This window comes from Ochotona curzoniae, unplaced genomic scaffold (assembly GCF_017591425.1).
Source record: "Ochotona curzoniae isolate NIBS_2020 unplaced genomic scaffold, NIBS_Ocur_1.0 scaffold_2453, whole genome shotgun sequence".
Taxonomy (NCBI): domain Eukaryota; kingdom Metazoa; phylum Chordata; class Mammalia; order Lagomorpha; family Ochotonidae; genus Ochotona; species Ochotona curzoniae.
Window position 1 is genome coordinate 12,390,547 of NW_024467094.1, and position 27,634 is coordinate 12,418,180.

At 55.0% G+C, this 27,634-nt stretch overlaps 1 protein-coding gene across 6 annotated transcripts in view; it reads right to left on the reverse strand.

The window, feature by feature from the left end:
* The window catches only part of ABR (ABR activator of RhoGEF and GTPase), a 173,336-nt gene that overhangs the window by 20,904 nt on the left and 124,798 nt on the right, over positions 1 to 27,634 (reverse strand). For 5 of the 6 annotated variants that reach the window (XM_041000716.1, XM_041000717.1, XM_041000718.1 and 2 more), the window contains 9 exons: positions 26,453 to 26,593; positions 24,675 to 24,796; positions 23,111 to 23,276; positions 18,431 to 18,553; positions 18,110 to 18,185; positions 16,843 to 16,947; positions 16,363 to 16,437; positions 14,182 to 14,279; positions 13,811 to 13,942 (listed from right to left, as the gene is read on the reverse strand). In XM_041000716.1, the coding sequence (XP_040856650.1) occupies positions 13,811 to 13,942; positions 14,182 to 14,279; positions 16,363 to 16,437; positions 16,843 to 16,947; positions 18,110 to 18,185; positions 18,431 to 18,553; positions 23,111 to 23,276; positions 24,675 to 24,796; positions 26,453 to 26,593 (1,038 nt within the window). Of the gene's footprint in view, positions 1 to 192; positions 5,280 to 13,810; positions 13,943 to 14,181; positions 14,280 to 16,362; positions 16,438 to 16,842; positions 16,948 to 18,109; positions 18,186 to 18,430; positions 18,554 to 23,110; positions 23,277 to 24,674; positions 24,797 to 26,452; positions 26,594 to 27,634 lie in introns of those variants that run through there. The other variant, XM_041000722.1, reaches the window with a different exon arrangement.

Below are 27,634 nucleotides of genomic sequence, written 5' to 3' on the forward strand. Positions count from 1 at the left end.
AGTGGGGAACTGATGAAGAACAGGCATCCAGGTTTCACAAGGAGAGCTGCTGCCAGCATTCCCAAGTTAAAGCCACTTACAAAAGACCCCAGCCCACACCCCAACTGCTGTCTCCAGATCCCAGGGAAGTTCTGAAGTTCAGAGGGGCCTATCCAACCCCCTCCCTGCCCCCTCCAAGTCTCCCACGGGCACCTTGTGACGGAGCAGCCTGCTGCGCACCCGACCCCAGAGCCTGGCGCCGGTGTTGAGCGGCCGCTTGCTCGCCGACTGGTCCAGCGGATCCAGGCAGCAGCGCTCCAGGGGCTCGCACACTGCTTGTAGGCTGCAGTCGGGTTGAGGCAGGACGTCCGTCATGCCGGCGGCCCGCGGTTACGGGGCCGCTCCCAGCGGGCTTGGGCAGCTCTGGGAGCCAGAGGGAGCTTTCTGGGCTCAGAGCCTCGCGGGTACCTCCTCCCTTCTGAGTCCCTCCCTCTCTCCCCAAGCCTACCACTGGCTGTGCCTGAGTGCACTGCTGTGTTAGGAGCCAGGAGCCTAGCTGTGCCGCCTCGGTTCCCCCTGCAGGTCCCAGGCAGGCTCTCGGGACACCAATGCGAGCACCAGCCACCGGAGGCAGGCAGCAAGGGAGAGCCCCGCCCCCACGGAGGAAGTGACTCAAGGGATGCACTGGAGAGGCCCCTCCAAAAACCCCCAGCCCCCTGGGGCTCTGAGCAGGCACTCCTCCACCAACGACCCGACCCCACTGCCCTCCCTCCAGTTCCTTACTCAATAAAGTTTGACAAGCAGCTGACAAACACAAGCCAGTCCCTTCCATGCTAGATCCTGATTAACTCCTTCACTGCCACACTGTTTCCTGGAGGCTTGTAGCAAAGCAGGCTTGGGCCAGGCCACAGGGGACCTTCAGTGGCCAGTCTGGCCACCATAGCAAAGGGGGTCCTGGAGGTTGCCTTCTGGCCAAGGCGCCCCCCTGGTAGCCAATCTGGTGACAGGACACTTGTGTACAGGCACTCACACCTCCCCACTTGGGGGGTGGGGAGAGGGGGATCAGGCCATCTGGGGTGTCCTAAGACAGAAGCACATGCCAGGGACCACAGCTTCTGGGCATCCAGTAGGATACTCTCTTCACACGGCTGCTTTTACCCATGCCCTGTACATCTCACCGAGACAGGATGCCCTTGGTCAGCACTGGGCACCTTGGGACACAAGACAGTGACCTGTCTTGACATGACTCCCCAAAGTCAGTGACTATCCTAACCCAGGAGTGAGAGTGAGCCATTTCTCAGCAATAATGTTTAGGGAAGAGCTGACCCCTGGCTGCCTAGGGCATTCGTGATCCAGAGGCATGGAGCGCTGCAGAGCCCTGCACAGCACAGGTAGCAGAGCTGGGGCTCTGGGAGGAGGAAGCTGGCCAGCAGGGGCATGCGGCTGCAGCCAGGGGCAACAGGTCCCCTCACCATTGAGGTGCACTGAGGTGAGCGGGGGGTGGTCTTGGGATTCAGTCAGAAGAGGAAAAGCTGGCTGGGGCAGAGACCAGCCCTCAGCATCTGGAGTGTGCCTGCGGGGCTGTTGCAGAGTCAGAGTATTCTGGGTTTTGCATCTGAGCCCCTGGTTGGATCTGAGAATGGCACAGCTTCCCTGTGAGCATCAAGAAGCCCTGGAGTTGCGTGGCCCAAAGCCAGGGTGGCCGGGACCACGGTTGGAGGTCCCTGCCCGTCAAGGACCCAGAGCGGTGGGTCTGGTCCTGTCTTGCTTTCTGCCCAGCGGAAGTGGAACTCTCCTACTCTGGGGACTACCTGGGACTCAGTGGGCCAGAACCAGGGTCTGGGCAACAGGCATCCATGCAGGGCAGCACTATCTCTCCCCTAGGCATCATGACCCCCGTTGTACAGAGCTGCCCAAAGCCACCATGGGTAAAGATGGCCGAGAGACTGGAGCAGAGCCAGTGCCCCGGGAGGGAAGGAGAGAGGTAAGGACACACTTGTGTCCCCCTCCTGACCTGTCCATCACCTGCTTCTCCCAGGTACCTGAGTGCCAACTCTTCTTGAGGGATTGTGCAGCTCACTCACCATGGCTGTCACAAAGCTCCAGAAAAGTCTTGGCCCAGTTTTCCAGCTCTGTGTCTTTATCCCATTGGTTTCATTCAAGAGGCAGTGACAGGAGGGCCTGGTTGTGCCAGCACTGGGCCGGGGCTAAGGAGTCAGCGACAAATCCAAAGCCAGGACCTGACAGAGCTGCCAGAGACACGAGGTGGACTCAGTCTTCCACGGGAGGTAGAGAGGCATCCTTGCACTGGCCAAAGACCAATCGTGCATCTATGCATCTTATCCAGGCATACATGGCATCTTCCTCACCCCGAAGAACCTCAATTTTAGGCCCTAAGGACAGCATGGATGAAATGCCATGACTTGAGAGCAGCTTGAAGACATGTTTCACCAGAGGTAATCAGGGAAGGCTTCCTGGAGGAGGCAGGGCCTTCGGCGCCACAGGGAAAACGCTATCCAGCCCAGCTAGGTCCCAGCATTCCTCTGTCTGTCCCCAGTCAATGTATACTCGTTGATTGTGTAATTGGCTGGTGAGGAGCCATTCTAACTGCTCACCATGTCCACGCACTGCGGATACACAGCTTGCACTTGGCATGGGCTGGTTACTTTCGGAACCGGCTTCTTGCCAGCTGATCAAGGCTCTGGGCCCTCCTGCCGAGTCCACAGGGTGCAGTCTCGGGGGAACAGGGTGCCCTCCCTCTGTTGGGTGTATGTGTCTAGGCGGAGGGTATAAATCCTGTTCCCAGTGCCCCGCTGCTTGTCTGCCTCAGGAACCCAAGGCTCCACACTTGTCTGGGTGAGGCGAGCTCTGATTGGATACACAATGGCCGACTGGTCTCCATGGTGACATAAACGCCTTAGCAGATGGGGAGTTGGAGGCATGCCTGGAGGTGCTCATCTCCCCTTCCTCCCCACGGCCGGGACCTTCCTTCGCAGACGGCAGATTTGCCTCCTCTTCCCCACGCCTTCCTTCCTGAAATGGGTGGCCTGGGAACAGGGTGGAGGAGGATTCGTGTAGGACAGATGTCCCCACTACGCTTTCAATAGGGGCAGTGTGAATCCTAGTCCCTGCAGCCCACTGAGCTTCTGCTTCGTGTCTGCTGGATGGGCAAAGCTTAGCTACCTTGGGCACCCAGGGAAGTGATGGCACCTCTCCCTTGACACCCAGCCACACCATCCTGCCAGGACAAGAGTCTCCCGTCTGGATAAACAGAGCCAGGCACCGAGGCCCGCCCCCTCCACCCCAGATGTCACTGCCTTTGGAATTAAAAACATTCCCCATGGATTGTCCCAGCTTGGCCCAACCCCTCCCCCAGCTCTGGGCCAGAGGAACAAGTGGGGCTGTCCCTAGGGGAAGTGTGGGTCCTGGCTTCTGTCTGTGGTGGGGACCTGCCACCAACACAGCTGTGAGGGAGGTAAAACCAAGTTAATGTGCTTAGCAGCCCATGGGATGAGGCAGGGAAGGTCACCAGGGAGCGACGTGAAGTCTGTGAAATGTGGGCAAGCAAGGCAGGGCCCGTCGCAGCATTGTAGGGAGGCTGTTCCCAGCAGTCCTCCAGGCCTGCGAACCCTGGGAGGAAGCCTCGCTCTCAGAACCTTGCAATGTGCTGTCACTTCTCTGGATTGACCTCCTTCCCCAATGGATCAACTTTCATCTGCCTGCAGCTAAGCCCAGAAGCCCACGTCCCTGCCCCTGCCCTCCAGCTCACAGGACACGGTATTCCGAGCAGCCAGCTAGACCAAAGTCATAGCCCGCCCCCCCCCCCCCAGCAGGGAGGGGACAGTCCCCCATGCCCGGCAGTGAGGGGCCTGGGAGGGATGGATGAGGTCGGGCTCCACTGAGGCCACCTGTCAGCCCCAGAAGAGCACAGGACACACTTGGAAGGTGCAGAGGCAGAAAGCAGTCCCAGGATGGGTTCCTGCCCAAGGTCAGGATGAAAGAGAATGGAGCAGAACAGTGCCAGCCAGCCTGGGACCAAGGGGCTGGCAGTGTCCCTGCATTCCTGCCATGTACTCTCACCTTCTTGTACAGCCACTCTTAACCCAAACCTACTGACTAGAAGGGCAGGGGTCTTGAGAAACTTATCTGCCCGCTGGACAGCCTGAATTTCCACTGCCCATGTCCAGGGTCTGCATCGGGTCCACATGGGGGAGCAAACAGCTTGCTCCATGTCGCCAAGCAGCCAACGGCAGCACAGAGCCTGGCAGCCACATGGCCACTCATGTACTCATTCATTCGCCCACTCACCACAGAGGGAACAGCCACTAAGTGCCAGGCAGGGAGGCTGCTGAAGAGAGCTCACGTCTGAAAACAAAGCTGTGGCCCATACTCGCCTCCCCCTCCTACATCCCCTACTCCCCTGTGCACACACAACCAGCCCCACCCCTCCACGCAGCTGAGTTATGTGACAGCATTTGGGGCTTGGGGTTCTGCCTGCTGCCACCTGTGCATAGTCTGACCTTCTCAAACTCAGCTCCATGTCCCATAAGCAGCTATCAGTGGTTACGCAGGTGTCTGGGGTGGGGCAGGTACATCCTGGGTCTGAGATGTGCTGGGGGCTTGGTGAGGGGCGGAGCTAACTGCTCCAGAGACGAGGCTGCCTGAGGTCACCTGCCCTCCCCCCAACCCCAGGCCTGGGCTGGGTCACGGCCAGGCTGAACACTTGTTCCTCTTACCAGCCACACTCTTCACTCTGCCTGCTGGCTCTGGGTGGATGGGAGAGGCTCAAACAGCTCAAGAGCAGGGCTGCTGCCCAACTGCCCAGCAGTACAACACGTCCCTGGCAAGCCTGAGTGATTCTCACGGTACAGAGGAAAATTCACTTAAGCCTTTGGGAACATCCGGTGTGTCCAGAACAAAACCCACCCAGGGATGGAGTGGGCAGAGCAAGCCCTGTCCTTCATGTCACCTCCTCCTCAACCTGGGACACTGGTCATAGCCAGTGGTATGCCCAGGGGAACCCCAGCCCAGCCAGGGGCAGGGGACAGGGCCTTGCTCTGGGCCCACGGGACCTCTAGGCATTATGCTAAAGAAATGAGGGCTGGTGGGAGCAGGGCTGGAGGCCCCTGAGGCCCCTGAGCTCTCCCACCCGACTCTGAGCTTACATGAAGGAAAGCCCAGGGACGCCAGGCGCCTGGCAGCCACTTTCTTACTCTGGACTCCATTTCCACAGCTGTCAGACTGGCAGCAGGGACCAACCTGGTGGTCTTTTTTTTTTAAAGATTTATTTTTATTATTATTATTATTATTTTATTGGAAAGGCAGATATACAGAGAGGAGAGACAGAGAGGAAGATCTTCTGTCCGATGATTCACTCCCCAAGTGAGCCGCAATGGCTGATACTATGCCGATCCGAAGCCAGGAGCTTCTTCCGGGTCTCCCACGTGGGTGCAGGGTCCCAAAGCTTTAGGCCGTCCTCGACTGCTTTCCCAGACCACAGGCAGGGAGCTGGATGGGAAGCGGGGCTGCCTGGATTAGAACCAGCGCCCATACGGGATCCCGGGCGTGCAAGGCGAGGACCTCAACCACTGCGCCACTGCGCTGGGCCCCCAACCTGGTGATCTTAAAATAAATGATTACTATCATTGTGCTGAAAACTGTCCCTCCCATTTTTTGCCAATGAAATGCTGAAGTCTTCCTGCCTTTGGGATAAAAGCAGAGGGCAGGGCCTGGCATAGAAGCCTAGCAGCTAAAGTCCTCGCTTTACACATCCGGGATCCCACATGGATGCCGGTTCATATCCCGGTTACTCCACTTCCCTCTTCCAGCTCCCTGCTTGTGCCCTGGGAAAGCGGTCGAGGATGGCCCAAAGCCTTGGGACCCTATACCCATGTGGGAGACCTGGAGAAAGTTCCTGGCTCCTGGATTCAGACTGGCGCAGCACCAGCCGTCGCGTTCACTTAGGGAGTGAATCATCGGACAAAAGATCTTCCTCTTTGTCTATTTGATTTTGTGATAAAAATAAAAATCTTAAAAAAAATAAAAAACAATAAATTTGACTTTCCAGCAAAAGTAAATAATAAATCTTACCAAAAAAAAGCCGAGGGCAGAAGCCCTAGCTGAGGTGGGGACGAGGAACCTCCCTTATCCGCTGCCTCCTGCCTTTCTGGGGCTTGGTTTTGGTTTGGTTGGGGAGAAGCTCTCCAAGTCCTTCCAGGCCCAGCCTCAAGTCTCCTTTCTATGGCTCGACCTTCTGTCCTGTGCACAGATGGGGGCAGATCGACCAGTTCTCATGAGAGCTGCTGCTTCTCCTGACGCCGGCCTTTGACCTGCTTTCCCTTTGGGTGAGGGCTAAACATGTTTTCACGAAACTCCTGGGTCCCACGTTCTGTGCCCACAGCTTGGTCTTAGCCTGGGGCTGCCTTGTGGGTCATCCTAGTTCTCGAGTGATGCTGGGGTGCGCTCCAAAGCCAGTGTGGTGGAGCTAACAGGAGGCTGTAGCCAGCCTTCCTAGTCTAGCCCACGAGTGAGAGGCTGAGCCTGGGTTAGTCCCCAACCCAGTACCATCACTGCTGTACTCTGAGGAGCCTCGGTGGAGGTGAGGTTGGCCATGGGTTTTGTCAACTGTTACAGGCTTGAAAGGAATTCAGCAGAGTTCACTCTAGGCAACACACCACTTACTGGTACTCACTGTGGCCCTAATGCTGGGAGCTCCCTGGCTGTTCTTCGTTAAGTCCTTTTCTTAACTTTCAGAGTGAGGCCCCATTGGGAGGATGAAAGAACTCTTGCAGGGCGATGAGCCACTTACTGAGCCCAGCAATGCGTGCTGCTTGCACTTGCATAGGCTCCTGGAATGCCCACAGGCTTGGCAGGATGTACCCAGGAGGTGGCCTGTGCCTAGCCAGCTGGAATCACACCTGGGTCTTCTGCCTGAGCTGGAATGGAGGTGGTGGGGGTGATCAGTCTGGAGCCGAGAGGACAGCGTCCCTTCTTTAAGTGTGGGGAGAGGCTGGCGATGAGGGCCCGGTGGCTGGTCCTTTCTGGGTCAGCTCAGAGGTGGGCCTGGGAGAGGGGCTGCCAAGCCTGCTGAGGTGGTACTGCACGCCAGGAGAGTGGCAAAGCACTCAGGCCTCCACCTGCTTCCTGTCTCTACGACACACTGGCCAGAGTCCAGGCACACATAGAGATGGGGGTGGTGGGGTAGGAGTCTGCGCCGGGCATCTGGACAGCAGGGCAGGTACTCTGCTGGGATCCAGCCCTGGGCCTTTGTCCACCGGGGATAAGAGGTCTGCTGCTCTGCTGTCTGCTCTCCAAGCACCAGAGGCATCCACACTTGCCTGGAAGAGTGGCAGCAGGAGTGCTGGACTATAGCAACTGAGGTCAGAGGGGTCTGGGCAGCACAATGGCTCTAGTCACCAGGACCTGGGCAAGACGTAGTGTCCTACACAAGGAACACAACTGGGTCCTGTGTCTCTCAGACCAGCATGGTGGTGGCAGCACAGGGCACAGTCTGGTACAACCAGATATAGGCAGCAGGATATACACACCGTCAACTCCACCAGCAGGCACTGGCCCTGGATATCTGTCTCCAACCCATGCTGGGGCGGGCAGGGGCTGGACTGCCAAATTCCTGGGGCAGGACGCTGCCTGGGGCTACCGGGTGTGTCAGATGGGGCTTGGGGACCATGGTAGTGAAAGGGAAAAGCCCATCCCCTCTTTGACCTCTGACTGAATGGCCAAGGACCTGGCTGTGGTCAGCGCAACCCTGCAACAGGGCTCTGAAAGATGAATGGGAGAAGATGAAGGTGTCAGTGTGCTGTATGAATGGGCTTTGTTGCACACCTGGGCAGGGCCCCAAGCACCTCCTGGCCCCACCTGTGACAAACCAAATCAGCCAGAGCTGGAAGGGACTCTAGGTCACCCAGGCCAACAGGACCAGGGTGACGCTCCCAGGACAATAAAGTTGGCCCCGTGCAACCCTCAGACAAAGTTAAATGGGGACAACAGACTCTCCCCCCCTTGGGGACCAGGAGGAAGGCACAGGGGTGGGAGCCCCTGGCTCCTGCCCTAGCAGGCCCCTGACCTACACTCACTCTGTGCTTGCTCACGCACTGCAGAGTAATTGAAACCAGACGCCACTCCCTAGCTGCTGACAAAGGCACCTTGTTGCCGGGTTCCTCACTTGCTCTGGGCCTGACCAGGCCAGGCCGAGAGCTGCTTCAAAGTTGGGGAGACCCCAGGGCTGCTTTGCCATAGGCTCTGGAGGGGGTCCCAATCCGCACCTCCCTGCCCATCCACCCCGAGGTTCATTCATCAAAGCCGAGCCTGACTCCCTCAGCTTTGGAAAACAGCTACAGCTCAGCTAGTCAGGGGCACATGGAGGTGATGGACTTGGGGAGTGAAGGGATGCTTATCAATGGAAACCCAGAACCCCTGCAGGAGCCTGTTTCTCTCCAGCCTTCAGGAGAACCCATATGACAGGGCAAACCAAGGCTCAGAGAGTGCAGGGAATCACCCTCTGCTCTTAACTAATGAGGACAGTCAGACATGAGATTCCCCGTCCCCAAAACTGGTCTGGCCTCAAAGCCTCTTTGATGCTGGCTGCCCTACAGAACCGGGTGGTAAGGGCCGTCCTGCCATCCAGCAGGTGCTCAGCACCCAGGATGGAAGGAAGGCTAGTCAAAGTCTGGATGGGTGGGCCACGGCTCTGCCCAGCCTTCCCAGTAGTGGGAAGAACAGCCCTCTCCCCGCAACCCAGGCTGAACAGAGTCAGAAGCTCCAAGAGGTCAAACAACTGGACTCCTGACTTAAGCGCAGGCCAGCATCGTAAGGATCCCTGCATCCCACACGACCCACAGCTGAAAAACTGACAGGCTGAAGGGAGTCGAGGAGCCAGGGAGTGTTCCTTTGGCAGGGGTGGCTCAGCTGTACACAGCTCACAGTGACCGGCGGAGTATGGGGTCCTGCTCTCCTAGGACATCTGGGAGGAATGAGGGAGGGAGACTGTGAAACCTCCCTCTTTGGAGATGAGGCTCCGGGTTTCCTATAAAAGTAAGAAGGGCTAAGGCAGAGACAACCAAATGTCTATTGGTGGATGAACAGATGTGAGCAAGGCGCGGCCCCCTCCATACCAAGAGAGTGTCACTTGGGCTCCAAAGCAGATGACATACACCATGCAATACAGCCCTTGTGGATCAGGGAGACCTAGGCCCTGGGAATAGCACCCAGGTTACTGACACGAGGTTGCTAGAGAGGCCAAATGCAGACAGAAAACAGGATGCAGTCAGCTGTGTTCGGGGCTTGGAGGGGTGGGGTAAGAGTTCCTGTTTCAAGGCTACAAAACTTCATTTGGATGAAGGGTGGTGGTGATGGATGAATCATGCCCCACGTTCCTGAGCTATACACCGAGACATCATTAAATAGAGTAAATTCATGTTACAGATATTGTATCCCAGCTAGAGCAAGGAAAAAATGCTTGGGCCTGGTGGAAGGGCACCGGCCTTCATAACCCGAGGGTCATACATGATAGCTCTGATCTCTCATGAGCTACCCAGCAGCCAGGAGAACATCAAGGATGCTACCCACTCCTTCCCACCTCAGACAGGCCCCAAATTAGGGAAAAACCTGAATTTTGTAGCCAGGGCTGAGGGTAAACTACCCCAGGCATCAGTTCAGCTTGACTTCCTTCTTGGCCTGTAACCTGGAAGGGTGCCAGGAGATACAGCACTGATAGGCTGTTGGGAAAGCGCAGCTGCCCCCTCTTGCACAAAGGGAGCAGAGGTGAAAAGGCCGTTCCAGGCCTGTGGCAGTGCTGGTCACAGGGATGGGGAGCAGCAGGGGGAAGAGGGGCAAGGGTGCTGAGTGGCTCCCCTGGACAAGAGATCCCTATGGTTTCCAATCCCTCTCCAGGCAGGAGTCAAACTGTGGGGTTCCCAAGGGACAGTCTCCCTCTCTGATGCAGTCCTCACCCTCCCAGGATGGGTTGGGCCCTGGGAATATGCTAATTATCTGGCGGGTAGATCCCAGTTGGGGACAGCACATCTGGAGCCTGGAGCAGTGTGGTTGGAAATAGACTAGAATAAACATGCCAGAGTCCCCTGGGCCGGGGAGTCAGGGCAGACAAAGGCAGCTTGGGGTGGGGGTGGTGGAGGACCTCCTGGCTGAGCTGGACCTGAGCAGAAGGCAGAGAGTTGGGGTGGGGGCCTGGATGAAGAATGAAGAGGCACTGGCTCCTGGCTCTGGAAAGAAACAGGGGATGGAATGGACCATGCAGGTGGGATCATCCACCAGCTTTACTGTGACAAAGGACAGGCCCAACAGCCATGCCCACCCCGTACCCTCTATGAGCAACTTTGTTTGCTCAACTGCCCCACAGTTGACCACACGACCAATCCGGGCACGGGGTCTCTGCGTCTAGAGCTATGTGACCGTGGCTCTGACACTCAGCCTTTGTGGTCCTGGTGTGCTTCTCTTCAGAATCAGGACTGGAATAAACACCCTCCAGAGGCCCTGCTGGCCTGACCCTCTATGATTTAGTCACCCCCTCACTGGCTTCCCACTTTTGTCACTCCCCCACTCCAGCTTAGGGTGCCACCCAATGCCTTCATTTCTAGGGACACTCGCCCCACATTCCGGCCTCCTTGCCTTTGGCCCCATGGGTCAGGTCCCCGGGGAGGCCACACCAGTGGCTTTCAGCTGATGCTGAGCCTGCCCACCTTGCTGGAACACAGAGCTGGAAATGGCAATTACCATGTGGGGCAAGGCAGGAGAACTGACTCCCATGCTGTATACAAAAGTGCTTTGGACAATGCATCATGAAGGCAGCGCTAACGACCAGGCAGCCCCCGCCCCGGCCTAAAAAAGAAAGGGTGTTGATAATGCCACATGAAAATGGAAAACTACAAGCTGCATGCCGTGAGCGAAGCTATGCTAACATTTACATACCGGGGCACCGGAAAAGGCGCATGGTCAAAGGGCTGGTCTTGAGCGGTGCTTGGGATTGTGTTCTGAACCCTCTGTTGCTACTACGACTGCAGTGTTCTCTCTACTATAAACACTGCACACCTGGCGCTCCCACAGTTCTCTCAATGCACCCCCAACACCAAAGCCTCTAACTCCAGCCCATGGTGATTTTTCTCTTTGAGTTCCTGCCGCCCACGTCCCCATCTTGTGGCACCGCAGCATCTACAGGTGGCGTCTGGAGGCACCAGGCCAGGTTCAAGCGCTGGCTCTCCTGTCCCTCTCTGTGAGGTCCTGGGCAGGTTATTTAACCCCTTAGTGCCCAGCCCTTTCTTTAAGAACTGCTAACAGCACCCTGCTCCAGGTACACCAAAGACATACCTGTGATAACAGCTGGGAGCTCTTGCCATGATGCTGGGTTCTAGCGCCTCCCTCATGGTACCAGCATCTGGCGGCGTGGCATTCACAGACTTTCCTGCCTTCCCAATCTGACAGGAGTTCCTCCAGATCAGGAACCAGCCAGCTTCATGCTGGGGAAAACACTTGAACCAGGCCTGCCCCAGGTGCACCAGGCAGGGCTGTGTGTGCATGATCAACCTTAGGTCACCCCCTTACTACAGAAAACAGGATCCCAGTGTGGACGCCTCTCCAGGCCCACCAGCCAGGTCAAGGCAGTCGGCTCAGATTGAGAGGCTAGAGGAAAGCCTGAGTATGGCGAATACTGCAGAGAGGATGGCTTGGCCTTCCCTGCTTGGATAGAGTCCTGTGCTGCTGTGTGGGCTGAATGGAAGGGGGCTCAGAGGGAAGGGGCCCTGGGTGGGCAGCCCATCCTCCCCTGCTCTCCTCCAGGCCCTCTGAACATCCCTACCTCAGGACACCTTCAGCTCCAACCCAGTGCCAGCTCCCATCCTTGGCTGTGTGGCAAGAGGAAGATACGAGCAGGTGGTATGAATGGAGTGTCCTGTGCCCTAAGGACCTGGCCACGTGGAAAGGTTCAGTGCCATCCCCCACCTGGCTTGACCTGGCCATGCTCGGGAGCAACACATTTGCTGTGGGGACACCCCTTCCCCTCCCTGATGCACATGGCTGCACATAAGGATACTTCAAAGGCTGCAGAGGCCCCCGCAGGCCCCGGGTGGCTGGCAGCAGGAAGGCTTGTGTTTGGTACTGGCTTCCAGGCACTGAGCATTCCTCGAAGCTTAAACACGGAAACGTTTTCCTCAGACGCTGCTTTCTGCTCTGCCAAACACAACCTGGCTTTCCCCCTCCCCCACGCCTCCATCTGCTCCAGTCTCCAGGACTTCATGATGGATGGCGTGTTTCCCCTGCGGGCATGCAGCTAAGCCAGGAGGAGGAGGTTGACTCTGACCAAGTCCATGTGGGGGAGTGTGGCCTTTGGACCCTGGGATCTGAGTGCTGGGATACATGGGGTCCAAGGTAGCGCCTAACACCCCCAATGGTCCAGGGGCTGTGGCAGCCAGTCACGTCTCTCTTCCGGGTGTCTCCTGGGGCTAGACCTGGCTCCCATCCACTGAGCACAGAAGAGAGCTCCCTCTATCTCACCAGCCACCACTTCCTAAATAATGAAGGACTGGCTTGTGGTTGCCTAGCAACCCTGTTTCCCTGGTGATAGGGCTGAAGAGCAGGGTGCAGGTCCCATAGCTCCAGGAGCGGAAGTGCTCAGAAACACAGGCCAGCAGAGGGGGCCGGTTGCAAGGTCCCCACCAAATGGTGCCGTGCCCTGTCCGAATCCTGGAGGCCCTTGCTTCCAGCTTCCCACCTGGAAAGCAGCAGTGATGGCTCAAGTACACCCACAGGACAACTGTGGCCCAGTGCTGACTGTTCTGGGCATGTGGGGGGTGAACTGGTAGAAGGGAGCTGTCCCTTTCTGTGTCTCTCAAATAAATTTATAAGCAACCACAACAGTGGAGCCTAAGACATTAGGAAGTAGTGGGATGCGTACACAGGTTCCCATGCCACAAAGAACTCTCCATTGGAAGCCAGAAATCAAGCTGCAACCTCAGAAGCATCTGACAACACCCGCTTCCTCTGGAAAAGCTGGCTCCCTGTGGCAGACAGGGCTGTTCCAGCCTGCACCTAATCCCATCTGGGTCAACTGCTAAGAAGCCTAAGCACTTAATGGCCCGTGGGCAGGTCAGAAACTGCTGCCTTTGAGCCCAGGAGCCCACAATCTGCTCCTGACACAAGCACAAGACCACACAAGATGTCAGCCAGGAGCATGGAGGAAGGCCCCATGCTGAATGTCAACCCCATCCCCTACTTGAGCTGGACTCTCCACAGATGAACAGCAGCCAGCTTCAAAACCCAAAGTTCCAGAGACACAGGCTGCAAGCAGTGCCTTTTTGCTAGTCACTGCTATTCACAGGGCACCAAGAAACACAACTGACCCAAGGACCCACCTTCACTGATACTCCGAGAACCCACCCCAAGCCAGAGCCTGTAGGCTTAGGGACGTGCAGGCCCAAGGGCCCCAGCAAGCCAGCCACAACCCGAGAGTCTAAGCACTGGATGCCTTGTATCCCGTACTGCTGGCAGACACTGCTCATCCAACACCACACTCTTCCCTCCTATTCACACACACAGCCTCCCTCACACAGCTTCCCAACATCACTCCAGGAACAGCCAACCAGCCACCTGATGCTGGAACATGACAACAAAAGCAACTGCTATTTCTCTGGTCCAGCTTGTGCAAGTGGGAATGAGCCACTTGAGCCAGGTGAAGAAGCTGGCAGAAGTACACCCACGTGGGCTCCTGGGGTAAAATAAGTCATTTGCAGCCCAAGGAGAGCCACCTCAGCTTTGAGCCATGGTCTCAGGAGCCCAGGCTCTTCTGGGTGCCTTGGGCGCTCACCTGAATCTGCCCTTTGCCCATGATCTTGTCCACGATCTCATTGTTGTCCTTGTTGACCTTGGTCTTGTCGTAACACTTTTCATAGCACAGGATCCGTAGGGACTGAGAGCCCTCCAGCTCAATCTCAAACTCCTGGGGAGACATGGCAGGGACGGGAGGGTTAGAGCTTGTGAAGCTGGGAGACCTGGCTTCTGGCAGGCATGGCCCCCCGCACAAGCTGTGGAGCATATCCTGGCTTTCTGAAGTTCCCAGAGGAGTCCCCATCCCGAGAAGCACATTCTGGAGAGTGCTGAGCAGGCAGAGCACGAGCGGTCAGGTAGGCAGGTATGCTTGGTGACAACTGCGGGGTGCCTGAGCCCCTCTCCACTCACCTCGTCCCATTTGGGCTCTGTCGTGTCCCGAAACACCCTGGTTTTGGCTTTGCTGACAAAATAGCCAAAGGAGTCCACCTCCAGGGTACAGTACAGATCTGCAGGAGGAGGGCAGATAAACACTGAGTGAGGCTCCTGAGGAATGCACAGCGGGGAGGCTGCGGACAATGCACAATCCAGGTGCACTCTGGACTAGTTCTCTCTGCTGTGTGGCCTTTGCTGTGTGTCTCTTCCTTCAAGCAGGAACACGCCAGCTTCCCTCACTCGCAGGTGTATCGCCTGAGACTCGGGCATAGAGCAGGCACACAGTAGGTCCATGAAGGCAGGGGCATTGTGGACACTCTCACTACCTTCACTCCCAGGTGAGGCAGACGTGGGACTGGGGTTTTGCTCCCTGGCCTTGGGGCTGAAATTCCCTCCTCTATCCTGGGACACGTGGCTGGGAGTCACTCTGTGGTCCATACGCTCCCTCCAGGGCTCAGATCTCAGTGCTTGTGCTGCGGCAGTGGCCAAGGTCAGTGTCAGTGTGTTGGTGGCCATGCAGGGATGGAGATGAGGAACCACAGCTACCCTCTGTGGCAGGCAGGAAGGTGTCCACATGTTGAAGGGCATGGCAGGGGGCAGTTTGGGCAACCACAGCAGATATTGAGTGGGGCGTAGAACATGCTGGAACAGGCTGCAGAGGATCAGGGGACAGACTGTGCAGCTGAGACAGAGGGAGCAGGAAGTCCAATGTCACTGGCTGATTTTGGTAGGGGTGACCCCTCTGCCAGATTAGGAGAGGGCTCCTGGGGTCAAGGTGAGGGCTGTGCAGCCAGACTAACTGAGTTCAAATCCCCAGCCCACAAAAATTGCCTAACATCTCCCCTGGGGCCTCTGGTCTGTAATTCAGGGGCAGCTCAGATGCTGAGTGAGGGGGACCTGGTCAAACTTTCAGAAGCTCAAAGGGGAGGTTCTGGGGCTTGGGAAAAAGGGAACCTGGTTCCTGTCTTCAGAGCGCTCCCAGCAGGGGCAACAGAGGATGAAGTACAATGCAGCATGGTAGATGCAGGGCCATGGCTCGCCCAAGCGGGGCGGGGACACAGCATGGGGAGGCCAGCTCACCCTGGTACTCTAGGGGGCTTCACGGTAACAGAAGCTCCAAGAGGGAGTGTCCTTGCCAGGAAGGACATGAAGCATCTGTCACCTGTTGGAAACAGCAGGCAGGGGGAGGAGCCACGAGCCCTGGGCTCCTCTTGGTCCTTTGATATATGAAGACTTTCCACCCTCTCTGACGCGGTTTGGTCTGTTCATCGGCCAAATGGGCAGGAAGCAACCTTAACTATCCAGCTCACAAATCCCTATGCAGGCAGTGGACAGCCCCGTGGCACGGTGAGTGAAGCTGCCCCTCGTGATGCTGGCACTCCATTGTATCAGAGGTTCAAATTCCGGCTGCTACATTTCCTCTCTCACTTTCTGCTAATAAGCCTGGGAAGGTGACAGAAGATGGCTCAAGTCTGTGGGTCCCTGCCACCCACAAAGGAGACCAGGATGGAGTTCTTAGCTCTTGGCTTCAGCCCAGCTCAGACCTGGCTATTGCAGCCATTTAGATGTAAACCAGTGGATGGAAGATCTCTCTGCCACTCTGCCTTTCAAACAAAAATGAATCTTCAAAAAAAAAAATCCTATGCAGATAAGTACTATATTCTGTGAAATACTGACAACAGATTGGGTACTACTGAATCCACTACAGGGCTGGCAAGCTATAGATCAGAGACCTCAACAGAGAAGAGAAAGCACCGTGTGGGGCAGGGTGCTGGCACCACATGTCCACAGCCATGTTGAGGGCCTCTCTGATGTTACACTGACTTGTGATAGCCTTTATGGGGATGAGAGAGATCAAGAAGCTTTCCAAGGCCACACAGCTTGCGACCAACAGATATGGGACTAGAGTTCAGGGTTTCAGACACTTGTGGAGAGGGTTTGGGGACAGCGGTCCTCCGAATTCTAGGGCAGGTGGGAGCAATACCCTCCCACTCACAGGTGTGCCAGCTGGGCTCCAGCCTGGACAGATATGGGGTAGGGGGTGGGTGGGCAACGGAAGGTTCTGCACAATGCTTGATGGTTCACAGGACTTTCCATGAAAAGGACAAACAGTGGCTCACCCAAGCTCCTATAAGGCAAGGGTCCAGGGGCACTTACTGGCCGATTGTTTGAATCCCTTGGCGGAGTGGACGATGACGTGGAGGAAGCCATAGAGCCCTGGAGACTCATCATCTACAAGAGAGCAGAGTGCCCAGGGAGGGGTGGTGAGAGGCTGGGCCCTTCCTCCTCCAAGAGACCTGCACCTTGATCTGACAGCACCACCTGGTGGCCAGTCCAGAGCTCCGCAAGCCCTGGGCTCCTGGCTGAGCTCCCCAGTAAAGTGGGAGCCCTTCCCTTTCCCAGCTCAGCCTGGGAGGCTCTGCCTTACACCTCCAGCCCCCCATCCCCAGGACCCCCAACCCAAGAATCCTGCCTACCCCACGGCTGCCCTCATCTGCCTAACCTTTTACAAAGTCTAAATTGCAAAAATGAGGTCACTCCGCTAATGGAAAAATGGGCCCAGCTTGGCCCGTTGCTCCAGCCACTCCTTGAGAGCTTCAACCTGCCAGCTGGGTAACCTTGGGTTCCAGATCTTACCATCTTTATTGCTGGTGACGGGAATGTTGTGTACAGTCCTAAGCTTGAAACAGGATCCTGTGAGCACCTGGAGCTCCACTGAGCTCAGGACAAAGGCCTGGAGATCTGTGGGGAAGCCAGAGAGGAGGGGAGCCTCAGCACGGGCCTGCAGGGCCTGTGGCTTTTCCTTAGGGTCGTCGCACAGAGGGTTCTAGTTGCAAGGGGGCAGAGTTAGTCCTGGAAGGGAGGAAAGAACAGGCAGGCAACCACCTGGGCACAGCTGGGGGCGCTGTCAGAGAGCTAAGGGAGTAGGAGAATCGGGGGTGGGGGGAGCAGTGCTGCGGTGTAGCTGCTTAAGTTGCTGCCTGCAGCACTGGCATCCCACATGGGTACCAGTTCTTTTCCCAGATGCTCTACTTCTGATCCCGCTCCCTGATAATGCTTCTGGGAAAGCAGCAGCAGATGGCTCGAGTTGTTAGGCCCTGGCTCCCATACGGGAGACCCAGAAAGAAGTGCCTGGTTTCTAGCTTTAGACCTGCCCCGCTGCAGCTGTTGTAGCCATTTGGAGAGTGAACTAGCAAACAGAAAATCTGTCTCATCCTTGCTCTTTGTAGCTCTGCCTTTCAAATAAATAATACATTTCTCTTTTTCTTTTTTAAGATCTATTTATTTTCACCCAAAAGGCAGATTTTAACAGAGAAAGGAGAGAAAAGTAAGGTCTTCTATCCACTGATTCACTCCCCAAGGGGCAGAGCTGAGCTGATCTGACACCACGAGCCTGGAGCTCTCTCCGGGTCTCTCACTTGAGCTCATTGTCCCAAGAGCTTGAACTATCCTCCATTGCTTTCCTGGACCATAAACAGAGAGCTGGATGGGGAGTGGAGCAGCCAGGATAAGAACCAGTGCCCCATATGGGATACTGGAGCCACAGGGTGGATTAGCATGTCGCACCACCATATCAGCTCCTAAATCACACATCTTTCAGAATAAATAAATAAATAAATAAATAAATAAATAAATAAATAAAAAAGAGCCTTTTGCTGAAGAGACTCATGCATGTGTATGCGACAGAAGGGACACAGAACCCCGGACTGTAGTTGAGCCCTGTCCCCTAAGCATATCAGTTCAACTGTTGGGGCCTCAGTGAAGGGCCAGCTCCCTGGCATCTCACAGGGTGGAGGGGAGAGTTAAAGTAGAGACAATGAATAAGCAAGTGCTGAAGTGCTTGGGAACACAAAAGGCCTTGGTTGCCATGGACACCATCAGAGCCATGTAGCCGGGCCCTCACCTTTCTTCTGTAGTTTCTGAATCGCTTCTCGCCACTCTGACCTCTCGTAGTCTGAGGACAGCAGGAACAGGTAGCTCTACAGAGAGAGGACAGGCGGAGTGGGGGAGGAGGGTACAGTCAGACCCAGGATACTCTCAGATTCTGGGGTCCCCCATAAAGCTTCTTTTTACCCCGGCACCCCTGGGCTTGGAGGAAGAGGCAGCCAGAAGAGAGGTGGGACTCCCCGTGGGGAGAGGGCACCTAGCGCTGGAGCAGAGGCAGCCCGCTGGGGAGGCTCAGGCCCGAGTTCCCACGGCCCAGGGCTGGGCAGCCCCAACTGACCTTCCCATTCCGGTTGTGGATCCGAAAGGGGATCGTGGGCGAGTTGAGCAGCAGCAGGAACTCGTTCTCGAACATCTTCTTCTTCAGGCGCTCGATGGCGCGGCTCTGCCCCTTGTTGGCCTTCTGCAGGGAGCGAGAGCACAGAGCACCCCCTCAGCCCCCTGCTCACCCAGCAGTCCCTGTGCAGCAAACGCTGTCCTTACGTTCTATATTTTGCGGTGTTCTGGTATCTCAGAGGGGCCTGGCTAATTCCCAAGAGCCTGAGGACTCCCCTGGGCATACATACACTAACCCATCTTCCACATCCCTGACCACCACACTGGGAAGCCCCCACCCACTATGCTTCCCCCTACTAAGTCCAAAGCGGCCATCCCATGGCCCTGCCACATTTTTCTCACAGAAACTCCCAGAAAGCCTGGGAGCCAAGCCTTCTTCCTCTTTCACTCCCTGCTGCCATCCCACATGGTGTGCTGAGCGCCCTCTATTGGAAACCGTGAGACATAAGAACTTTCAGGGACACTGGCCCCTCAGCCTTGCCATAGTATGTCCGGGACACTATGAGTGCCAAGCTCAGGTTGCTGACCCGACTGTGGGCCCTCCAGCATTCAGGCCCTGCCCCGTTCAGTGGACCTCTGTGGCCCCTCCAATCCCTCTGGATGCATGCATGCATGTTATAAAGAGCTCCTCCTTTTTATGGCCTGTCCTGAGGCTCAGCTCCAATACCAGCTTTCAGCTCTTCAATTAGGGTTCATCTCTGAAACTCGTTTTTAAACTCATCAGAGTGGCAAAGTTTTAAACAATCGCTCACAGCTGGTGTGGTGACGGGTGTGGGGGAGAATGGCTCACACCTGCTGGGAGAACACAATAGACACGATTTTTGGAGGTCAGGCAGGCAGTTCAATGCACCTACCCCTGGTCCCAGCCACTCCCCCTTGCCAGGGTCCAGGAGACCCTTAAGAGGGGGAGAATCAGACACCAGGTAAGTACCCCAATACACTGTCAAGCAACAGCATACGTGGAAGCTGTTAAAAAAAAAAATAATCTTATGGAGCCCAAGACGTTGAAAGGAACTGCTGAGTGAGAAGCTGAAGTTACATAACAGCATACATAGTCAGTTCCTGGATCCACGGAATCCAGAAACACTCAGGAGCTGTCGCTCTAGCACAGTGGTGTAAGATGCTGCCTGTGACATTGGTATTCCAAGAGGCATAGGTTCCAGTCCTGGCTGCTCTGCTTCTGATCCCACTAACGTACCTAGAAAAGCAGTGAAAGATGGCCCAACTCTGTGATACCTGCATGGAATTCCAGGTGCCTAACTTTGGCCTGGTGCAGCCCTGGCCATTGCAGCCATTTGAGGAGTGATCCAGCAATTAGAAGATCTTTCGCTTTCAACTTCACCTTTTAAATAATTTAAAATCTCTTTTAAAAAAGATTTATTTTTATTTGAAAGGCAGAGTCACAAAAAGAAGGCAAGACACAGAGAGACAAGGTCTTCCATCTGTGGTTTTCTACCCAAGAGTTGCGCAGATTAGAAGCCAGGAGCCAGGAGCTTCTTTAAGGTCTTCCATGTGGGTGAAGGGGGTCAGGACCTGGGCCATCCTCCTCTGCTTCCCAAGGCACATTAGCAGGGAGCTGGATGGGAAGTGGAGTGGCTGGGACTGGAACTGGCATCCATAGGGGATCCTGACACCACAGGTGGAGCATTAGTTGCTACGCTACTGCACCATTTTGTTTGGTGCAAAAAATTTTTTGAAACCCACATATAGTCTCCTGATAACAAAATGCATTTTTGCAGGCCCCTCTTATTCATGGATTTCATTTTTTTTTGCACCAAAATAAACATTTTAAATTCAAAATAAACAATTTTAAATTCAAAGTAAACAATTTAAATTTAAACATTTAAACTATGAAATTTCTGGAGTATCCTTGTACACATTCACACCATAACATGTACAGAAAAGTGTAGAAGAATACATCCCCAAACTGTTAACAACGGAAGGTGAATAATGGTTATCTACGCTCAGGTACTAGGGGTATTTTTTTCCTATAACAAATCAGTATTACACCAGAAATTTAAAAAAATGCTGCAAGTCTTAAACATCATTATTAAAGATAAATCTCTGAACCTGTTCCCACTTGTCCTCCAGTGAGCCTCACTGTGTGCGGGGCAATCAGGGTGGGACCTGTGTGTCTCCCCACTGGATGAGGACTCAGTGGTGTGTTCGGTGTACCCCATGGGTGCAGAGAGGGCTGCCCTGCACAGCTGAGGCAGGAGGGTGCGCCTAAAGCTCCCTGGTCCCAGGTCGGAGTAAGAAGCACCCATGTGGGACACCCTGGAGTGGAGATGCTGGCTCTGTGCAGTGGGGAGACAGATGCAGGCAAAGCAGGCTAGGCCCAACCAACAGGAAGGCCCCCACTCCGGACAGATGCACCCCCAGGCAGCCTCTGGGCCTTGAGGACGTCCCTTCTGTGGAGCTCAAAGAACCCTCACAGGCTGCCAGGTCCTGTGGACTCAGCCGCATTTTATTATGCACTATTGAACTGTTTGCCATCATGGACACAGAAGTGAACAGCCTGCTCACTGTCAGGCTCACACTGTAGAGGGGAAGCAAAAAGGCCCTCATCCTGCACTGACACTGAGAACCATGCAAGCAATGCCACAGGTCAACACGGTGTGCCTGAGCCTGAGGTGAGAGATGACTTGCCAAGGGAGGCCAGGCCTATGCCTGGGGAGCAAAGGAGACCAGGCCAGCAGAGCTGTCCATCCCTTCTGTCCATGCCCTGGGAAGGCTTCTCCTGTGTTGCTTTCCTCTGGCTGCCCTCTCACGGCCTTGGGCTTCATCACATGGGTTCTGGTATAGAAGGGTGTTTGTTTGAAGGGAGAGTGAGGCAGACAGACAGATACACGCATGTGTACAAGTCTTCCATTTGCCGGGTCACTCCAAAATGCCAAATCAACAGGAGCCAACAGCTCTGCCCTGTTCTCCCACACAGGTGGCAGTGGCTTGGGGCATCCTCCGCTGCCTTCCCAAGTCCATTAGTAGCAAGTTGGACAGGAAGCAGAGCAACCAGGTTCCAACATGGGGATTCTGGGTTGGCAAGCAGTGGTCTAACATGTCACATTGCCATCCCCCCTCAGCCTCCGGCTCTGCTTTACAAAATGTTTAGTTATTTGAGAGGTAGACTGACAGATATCCACTGGTTTAGTACTTACGTATCTGCCAGAGTGAGGCCTGGGTTGGGCTGAAGCTAGGTGCCAGGAACTCAGTGCAGCTCTCCCATGTGGGAGGCAAGAACCCAATTACTTGAACCGTCTCTACTGCCTTCCAGGGTCTGCATGAACAGGAATGTGAATAGCAGAGTTGGGACTCAAACCCCAACCACTCCAGCGTGGGATGAGGAAGGAAGCCAGACCGCCAGGCCGAACGCCCGCCCCGGCACTCACTCATGCAGTTCCAAGTAGCCTGTGAGTGTCATGTGGATTCACCCTAACATGAAATCTTTTTTCATTCATACACTGAACTAATAATATTCCAGTTGCTGGTGTCTAATTTTACTGTACTGTGATCTGTGAACATCACCTGTAGGTTATCAATTAAAAAAAAAATCTGAGATTTCCCCTGTGACCTCAGATAGAATAAATACTTGTGACTGTTGTGTGTGTGATAAGGATCTCAGCCGTCTGCCAGGGCAAGGAGCTGCAGGCATGCTTAGAGCAAGAGGGTGAACTGTGGTGTTCAGGTTCCCTGTTTCCTTATCTGCCGGATAGGCCAGCTGTCAGCTTCTCAGAGACCGCTCAGGCGCTTTCTCTCACCAATGCCCAGCTCTGCCTTAACAGCACCCCTTCCAGGGGCAGCACTGTGGCACAGTGTGTCAAGCTGTCGCTTGCAAGGTTGGTTCAAACCCTGGCTGCTCTGCTTCTAATCCAGCTCCCGACGGATACACTTGGGAAGCAGCAGATGATGGCCCCTGCCACCCAGGCAGGAAACTGGGATGGAGCTCCCGGTATCTGGCTTCTACTTGGCCCAGCCTCAGTAATAGATGGAAGATTTCTCTTGCTTTCTCTATAATTAAAATAAATAAATAAATAAAATAAAATAATAAGGAGAAAGGCCTTTCTCTTCTTTTCTTGCTTGCCTTTTATGCAGTTTTCAACAACTCTTCTCCAGCAAGCTTTCTATAATGAAGCCCACTCAGGGTACACTGAGACTCAGCGTGGTGGCCCAGTGGGTAAAATTGCTGCCCGCAACGTCAGCATCCCACATGGGAGCTGCTTTGAGTCCCGGCTACTCCAGTTCCAATCCAGATCCCTGCTAATGGCCTGAGAAGGCAGCAAAAGGTGGCTTAGGTGGTTTGCTTCTGCCACCCACCTGGGAGACCTGGATGAAGCTGTCATCTCCTGGCTTCAGCCTGGCCTCATCAGCTCGGGCCACTGTGGCCGTTTGAGGAGTGACTCAGTGGACGGATGATCTCTCTGTCTACCCCTACTTTGTAACTCTGACCTTCAGAGGAATTATTTACTTCAGAGCATGGACTGCCCGGCCCTCCTCCTCTTTCCTCAGAGCTGACCTGCTGTAACACGTCCATACCCGAGAGCTCCTACTCTTGGGGAAGCTCTCAAGTCCCACAGTTCACCCCCAGCCCAGTGGGTCCAGAGCTCAGCGGCCGGGCTCTCCTCACCTCCTTCTGGATTTCACTCTTGAGGGCTGAGATCTTCATTTTCATGTCCTCCAGCTCGTGGTCCGGGAAGGGGTGCACCTGGGGGCTGGCCTCGGACTCCTCGGGGGACGGAAACACTAAGTCGGCCAGGGGGACGTACCACTTGCAGTCATACTGCTGGTGCTTCCTGCAAGCAATGGGGGCACACGTGAGCCTTGGCGGGAGGCGGGCGAGAACTCAGCTGATGTGAGAATGAGTCCCATACTCAGGAGGCCTGATCAGGAAACACTTGGAAGTGGTGGGGCCCTGGTCCCACTCCTTGCCAGCTTCTGGTCCACCAAGAAGTGGTATTTACAAACAGCCTATCCACAATGTATGCCTATCAAGGAGATGGCGGTGGGCTCATGTCTCATAGCTAGTGTCCTTCCATCTCAGCTCAATCCACTATTCATTAGACTAGCAAGGGAAAAAGAGATGCTATTCCGAATGCCTGCCCTGATCAACAGAGATCGCACAGGGTCCTGGATTAACAGTCACAATGCTACATCCAAGTCTACCAGGAAAGAACGCCGTAGTTGATTAGTAATGTCTGTCACGGGCATAGCATTGAACGCAGAGGCGTGTGTGCATGCTCCTTACTGCCATCTCTGTTTCAGAATGATCCCAAACAAGATCACCTTCCAGGGAGATGGCCCTTTCCTGAGTCTCAGATCCATCTCTCCTCTGACTCTCCCCTGAGACTTGGCCTTGCACTGGTCATCCTGGCCTAGGGGCTGCTGTGAGCACACAGCTCCTCTCCGCCCGTACTGGGTGGGTACTGTGGCACATGGCAACTGCTGAGTAAGTGTGAGTGTGCCTAAAGACCGCACAGCCAGGACCCACATTCCCAGGGTTAGAGATGGAGGCAGGAAGGAGCCCAGATCAGGGTTCAAGTCCCACCCAGATCAGCCCAGATTAGGGTTCAAGTCTCCACCTCCAGCTGCATGACCTTGAGCCATCCATTTCCCTTCTCTCGGGCTTTCCTCTCATCTGGGAGATGAGGATAATAATGACCACTTTGTGGAGCTGTCAGGGAGATTAGAGATAATGCATTCAAAGCATTTGTCATGGCACCTGGCACAGCATAAGCCCTCAATTTAATGAATATTCACAGAGACGCAACGAGCAAACATTCAGAGATGCCTAATAAAAGCAGGGGCTTAAGTAAATGATGGCATATCCACTGCTAACATTACACAGGAAAGTAAAATGATGACTGAAGATGGGGCAGCCACAGGCAAAGTGCTTATGACGGGAAAAAGAAAAGGCAGCGTCCAAAATTGGGCATTCACTCTGATTACGACCTAGCATTTTGTAAAAATGGGAGGGAAATATGGCAGCAAGGGACTTGTGCTGAAGGTCCGGTGGGTGGGACTTTCCCTAACCCTACTGCATCCTTATGTTATCTTTATAACTAAAAACACAGTTTGTTTTTGGGAAACAGCATTATTTCTAAAAAGCCAAGAGGACAGGGTACCCCGGGTAGTCATGGATACCTGGGCCCTGTCTGATTCTGCCATGTGGCCCTGGCCTCAGTTATACTCACCCCACGGAGGTCTTCTTCAGCTTGGCACACAGCAGTACGTCGGTGAAGAGGAAGACGTGCCGCAGCTTCCGTGAGCCCTCTGACACCTCCACCAGGAAGCCGTCCTTCACCAGCTGCCGCGTCTGAGGGAGATGGCCTGCTCAGGGCATGGTGTGGCCCAGAGCCCAGCCTGCACAGTGGGTGCCACTCAGCTAGGGCGGGCCAGAGGGCTCAGGGCCTGCAATTAGGAGCGCCTGCTCTATTCCAAGTCCAGACACCGCGCTTTTCAGCTCAGATCTCGGGTGGATCACCTCTAAAGCATGGAGAAGGGTCACCCGCCTTGCAGGGAGGGTGCACAGAGTGGTGTGAAGCCAAGTCAGCACAGCCCCTGGTTCTCACGTGCCATCAACTAACAGCGGCTTCATACCTCCTGGCACTCACCAGCTCCCGCTACCTGCTTCTCCATGCTGCAGGGTGAAGACTTTCTACCTTCATAGCTCCTCCCAACTGAGTCTCAGCTGGTTTTAGCTCAGACAGGACTTGCAGACACACTCAGCCCTGCAGAGGCTGCTTCTCAGCAGCTCCTTCCAACACTCTCTCCCTGATGGAGGCCCTTGGGTGGCCCTCATTAGGGCTGCAGCCCCATCCTGGAAGGACCTGCAGCTGCCTGGATCCTGGGCTCCCAACAGCTGGGAGCATTGTTTAAGACACTGTAGTCTCTTCCCTCAATCCTGGGAGCCCGCAGGCTTTTCTGGGGCTGCCACCAGCTGTCCCAGCCCTCTCCGTGTGACCTACATATGCTGTGATATGTAGGTGAGCCTGCGGAACGCACACAATTAAGATGACCTGAAGCCCGCGGTGCTCTGAGCCTCTGGAAGCTTTCCAGTTATCCTCGGGGTGTAATGAGCCGGTGACGTCACCCCGTGCTGCTGCAGACAGACTGCGGCTAGCGCCGCGCCAAGGACCCACTCTCCACACTCCATTAGTCTCCACTCCAGCCCCTGTCCCACCTTCCTTTCCTCCCCAAGAGACACTGGAGACTGGTCCATGTAACAAAGAAGCAGAAGCACCATTGACCGTCCCTCCTTACTGCCACTTAATTGCCTCTCTTGGACAGGAAACACCAAATCTAGGCCAGCCTGCTGACCCAGAAGGGCAACTGTCTCTCTAGAGTGTCCCTTCATTGGGCTGCTCCCTGGGTTCTCTTCCACCTGTAAGGACCACCCCCTACCCAGAAACTTCCTGCTGGGAGCCCAAGGTCCCCATATACGACACTGTAACAGCCTGGGTAACCTCTATAACCTATGCTGCCCACCTCACACCCTAGCTCTTGCACAGGGCAATGGGAAACGGCCCAGAACTCTGCTCTCCCAGGTTCATGGAGACTCTGAGAGCGTCATCCTGAGAGCCAGAGACAGGGGTATGTGCACTCATCCAAGAGGCACCCAGAAGCCAAACTTTCAGGTCTGGGAAACTGAGCATGAAGCCCCGGTGGCCCAGAGACAGAACCCAGTCCTACAGTGATGGTTGAAATCCTGCACCAGACCTGAAGAGATGCCCCAAGCCTCAGTCTCCCCTTCTGCCTCTCTGAATTAAGGATGATTAACGAGACACCGAACTTAGAACTCTCAGCCGACTAGCAGGGCAACCAAGGACTGTAGGGCTCTCAGCTGGGAAACAAGGGTTGGGACAGGAGAAGCCCAGGACACTGGGCAGCAGTGCCTGTGTGTGAAGGATGGCAGGGACAGGGGTTCAAGTAGGCCACTTGGGGGCCAGGTGACGCTGGATCCAGAGCTCACCTCCCCCTTGGGGGTTGTGACTGCAGTCCGACGGGGGTCGATGTCCTCATTGATGCTCGACAGGAAGTTCTGGGAGATGCGGAGGGCATCCTGCAGCAGTGGGTAGTCTGGGTGGTCCACAGGTGTGTGTTTCAGCAGGTCCTGGACATGGGTGGGGGTGGTATGCTTGTTTCAGATTTACTTATTTATGTATTTTAAACAATCAATTTAAAAGATAAAAAGCAAGTGACTCTCTTCCATCTACTGGCTCCCCAAATGCCTGCAAGAGCCAGAACTTGGACCAGGAGCAAGAAAGGCAAGCCAGGTTTCCCACCGGGGTGGGAGGGAGGCATCAAAGTGCTGTGTCCAGGGTGCAAATGAGCAGGAAGCAGAACTGAGATTCAAGCCCAGGACACAGATATGGTGAGAGGCATCTCAAAGGCTGTCTTTACCATTAGGCTCCGGAGGGCGGCATGTTTGGGTGTGCAGTTCTGGGGCTCAAAGGGAAGACACTGGGGGTAAACTCAATCTTTACCAATGAAATACAAACAGTGACAAATACTCTAATCTGACCATCCTTTCAAAATCTGAACTACAGCTCAGGTTCAGGGGAATAGTGCTGTGGTATAGCATGTAAAGTTGCTGCCTGTAATGCCGGCATCCCATCAGGGCTTTTGAGTCCCAGCTGTTCCACTTCTGATTTCACTCCCTGTTAGTGTACTTGAGCAAGCAGTGGAGGCTGGCCCAAGTACTTGAGCCCCTGCACCCATGTGGGAGATCTGGAAGAAAATCCTGGCTCCAAGCTTCAGTCCAGTTCAGCTTGCCATTATAGCAATTTGGGAAATGAACCACCAGATGGAAGATTTATCCCTCTCTTTCCCTCTCTCTCTCCTTCCCTCTCTAACTGTGCCTTTCAAATAAAAACAGTGTTGGGGTGAGGCAGTGGCCTTTTGTTCCTGCTGCAGTTGTAGTTCTTTCCTGTGGCTTGAGAGCACCAGATGCTACCTCTGCTTACCAAGCAGCCAGAAGGGACACGCCCTCCCCACCGTGCAGCTGCTCCAAGCACAGGGGAGACTACGAGGCAGAAGCTGGAGAAGCAGCAAGTGCTTGTCTCTCAAGAAGGATTTGGCCAAATGTCAAGCTCAGTGGCCAAGCTATATTTAGGCCCTGGTCCTGTTGTCATGGTTACTGTGGGCCAGGTGC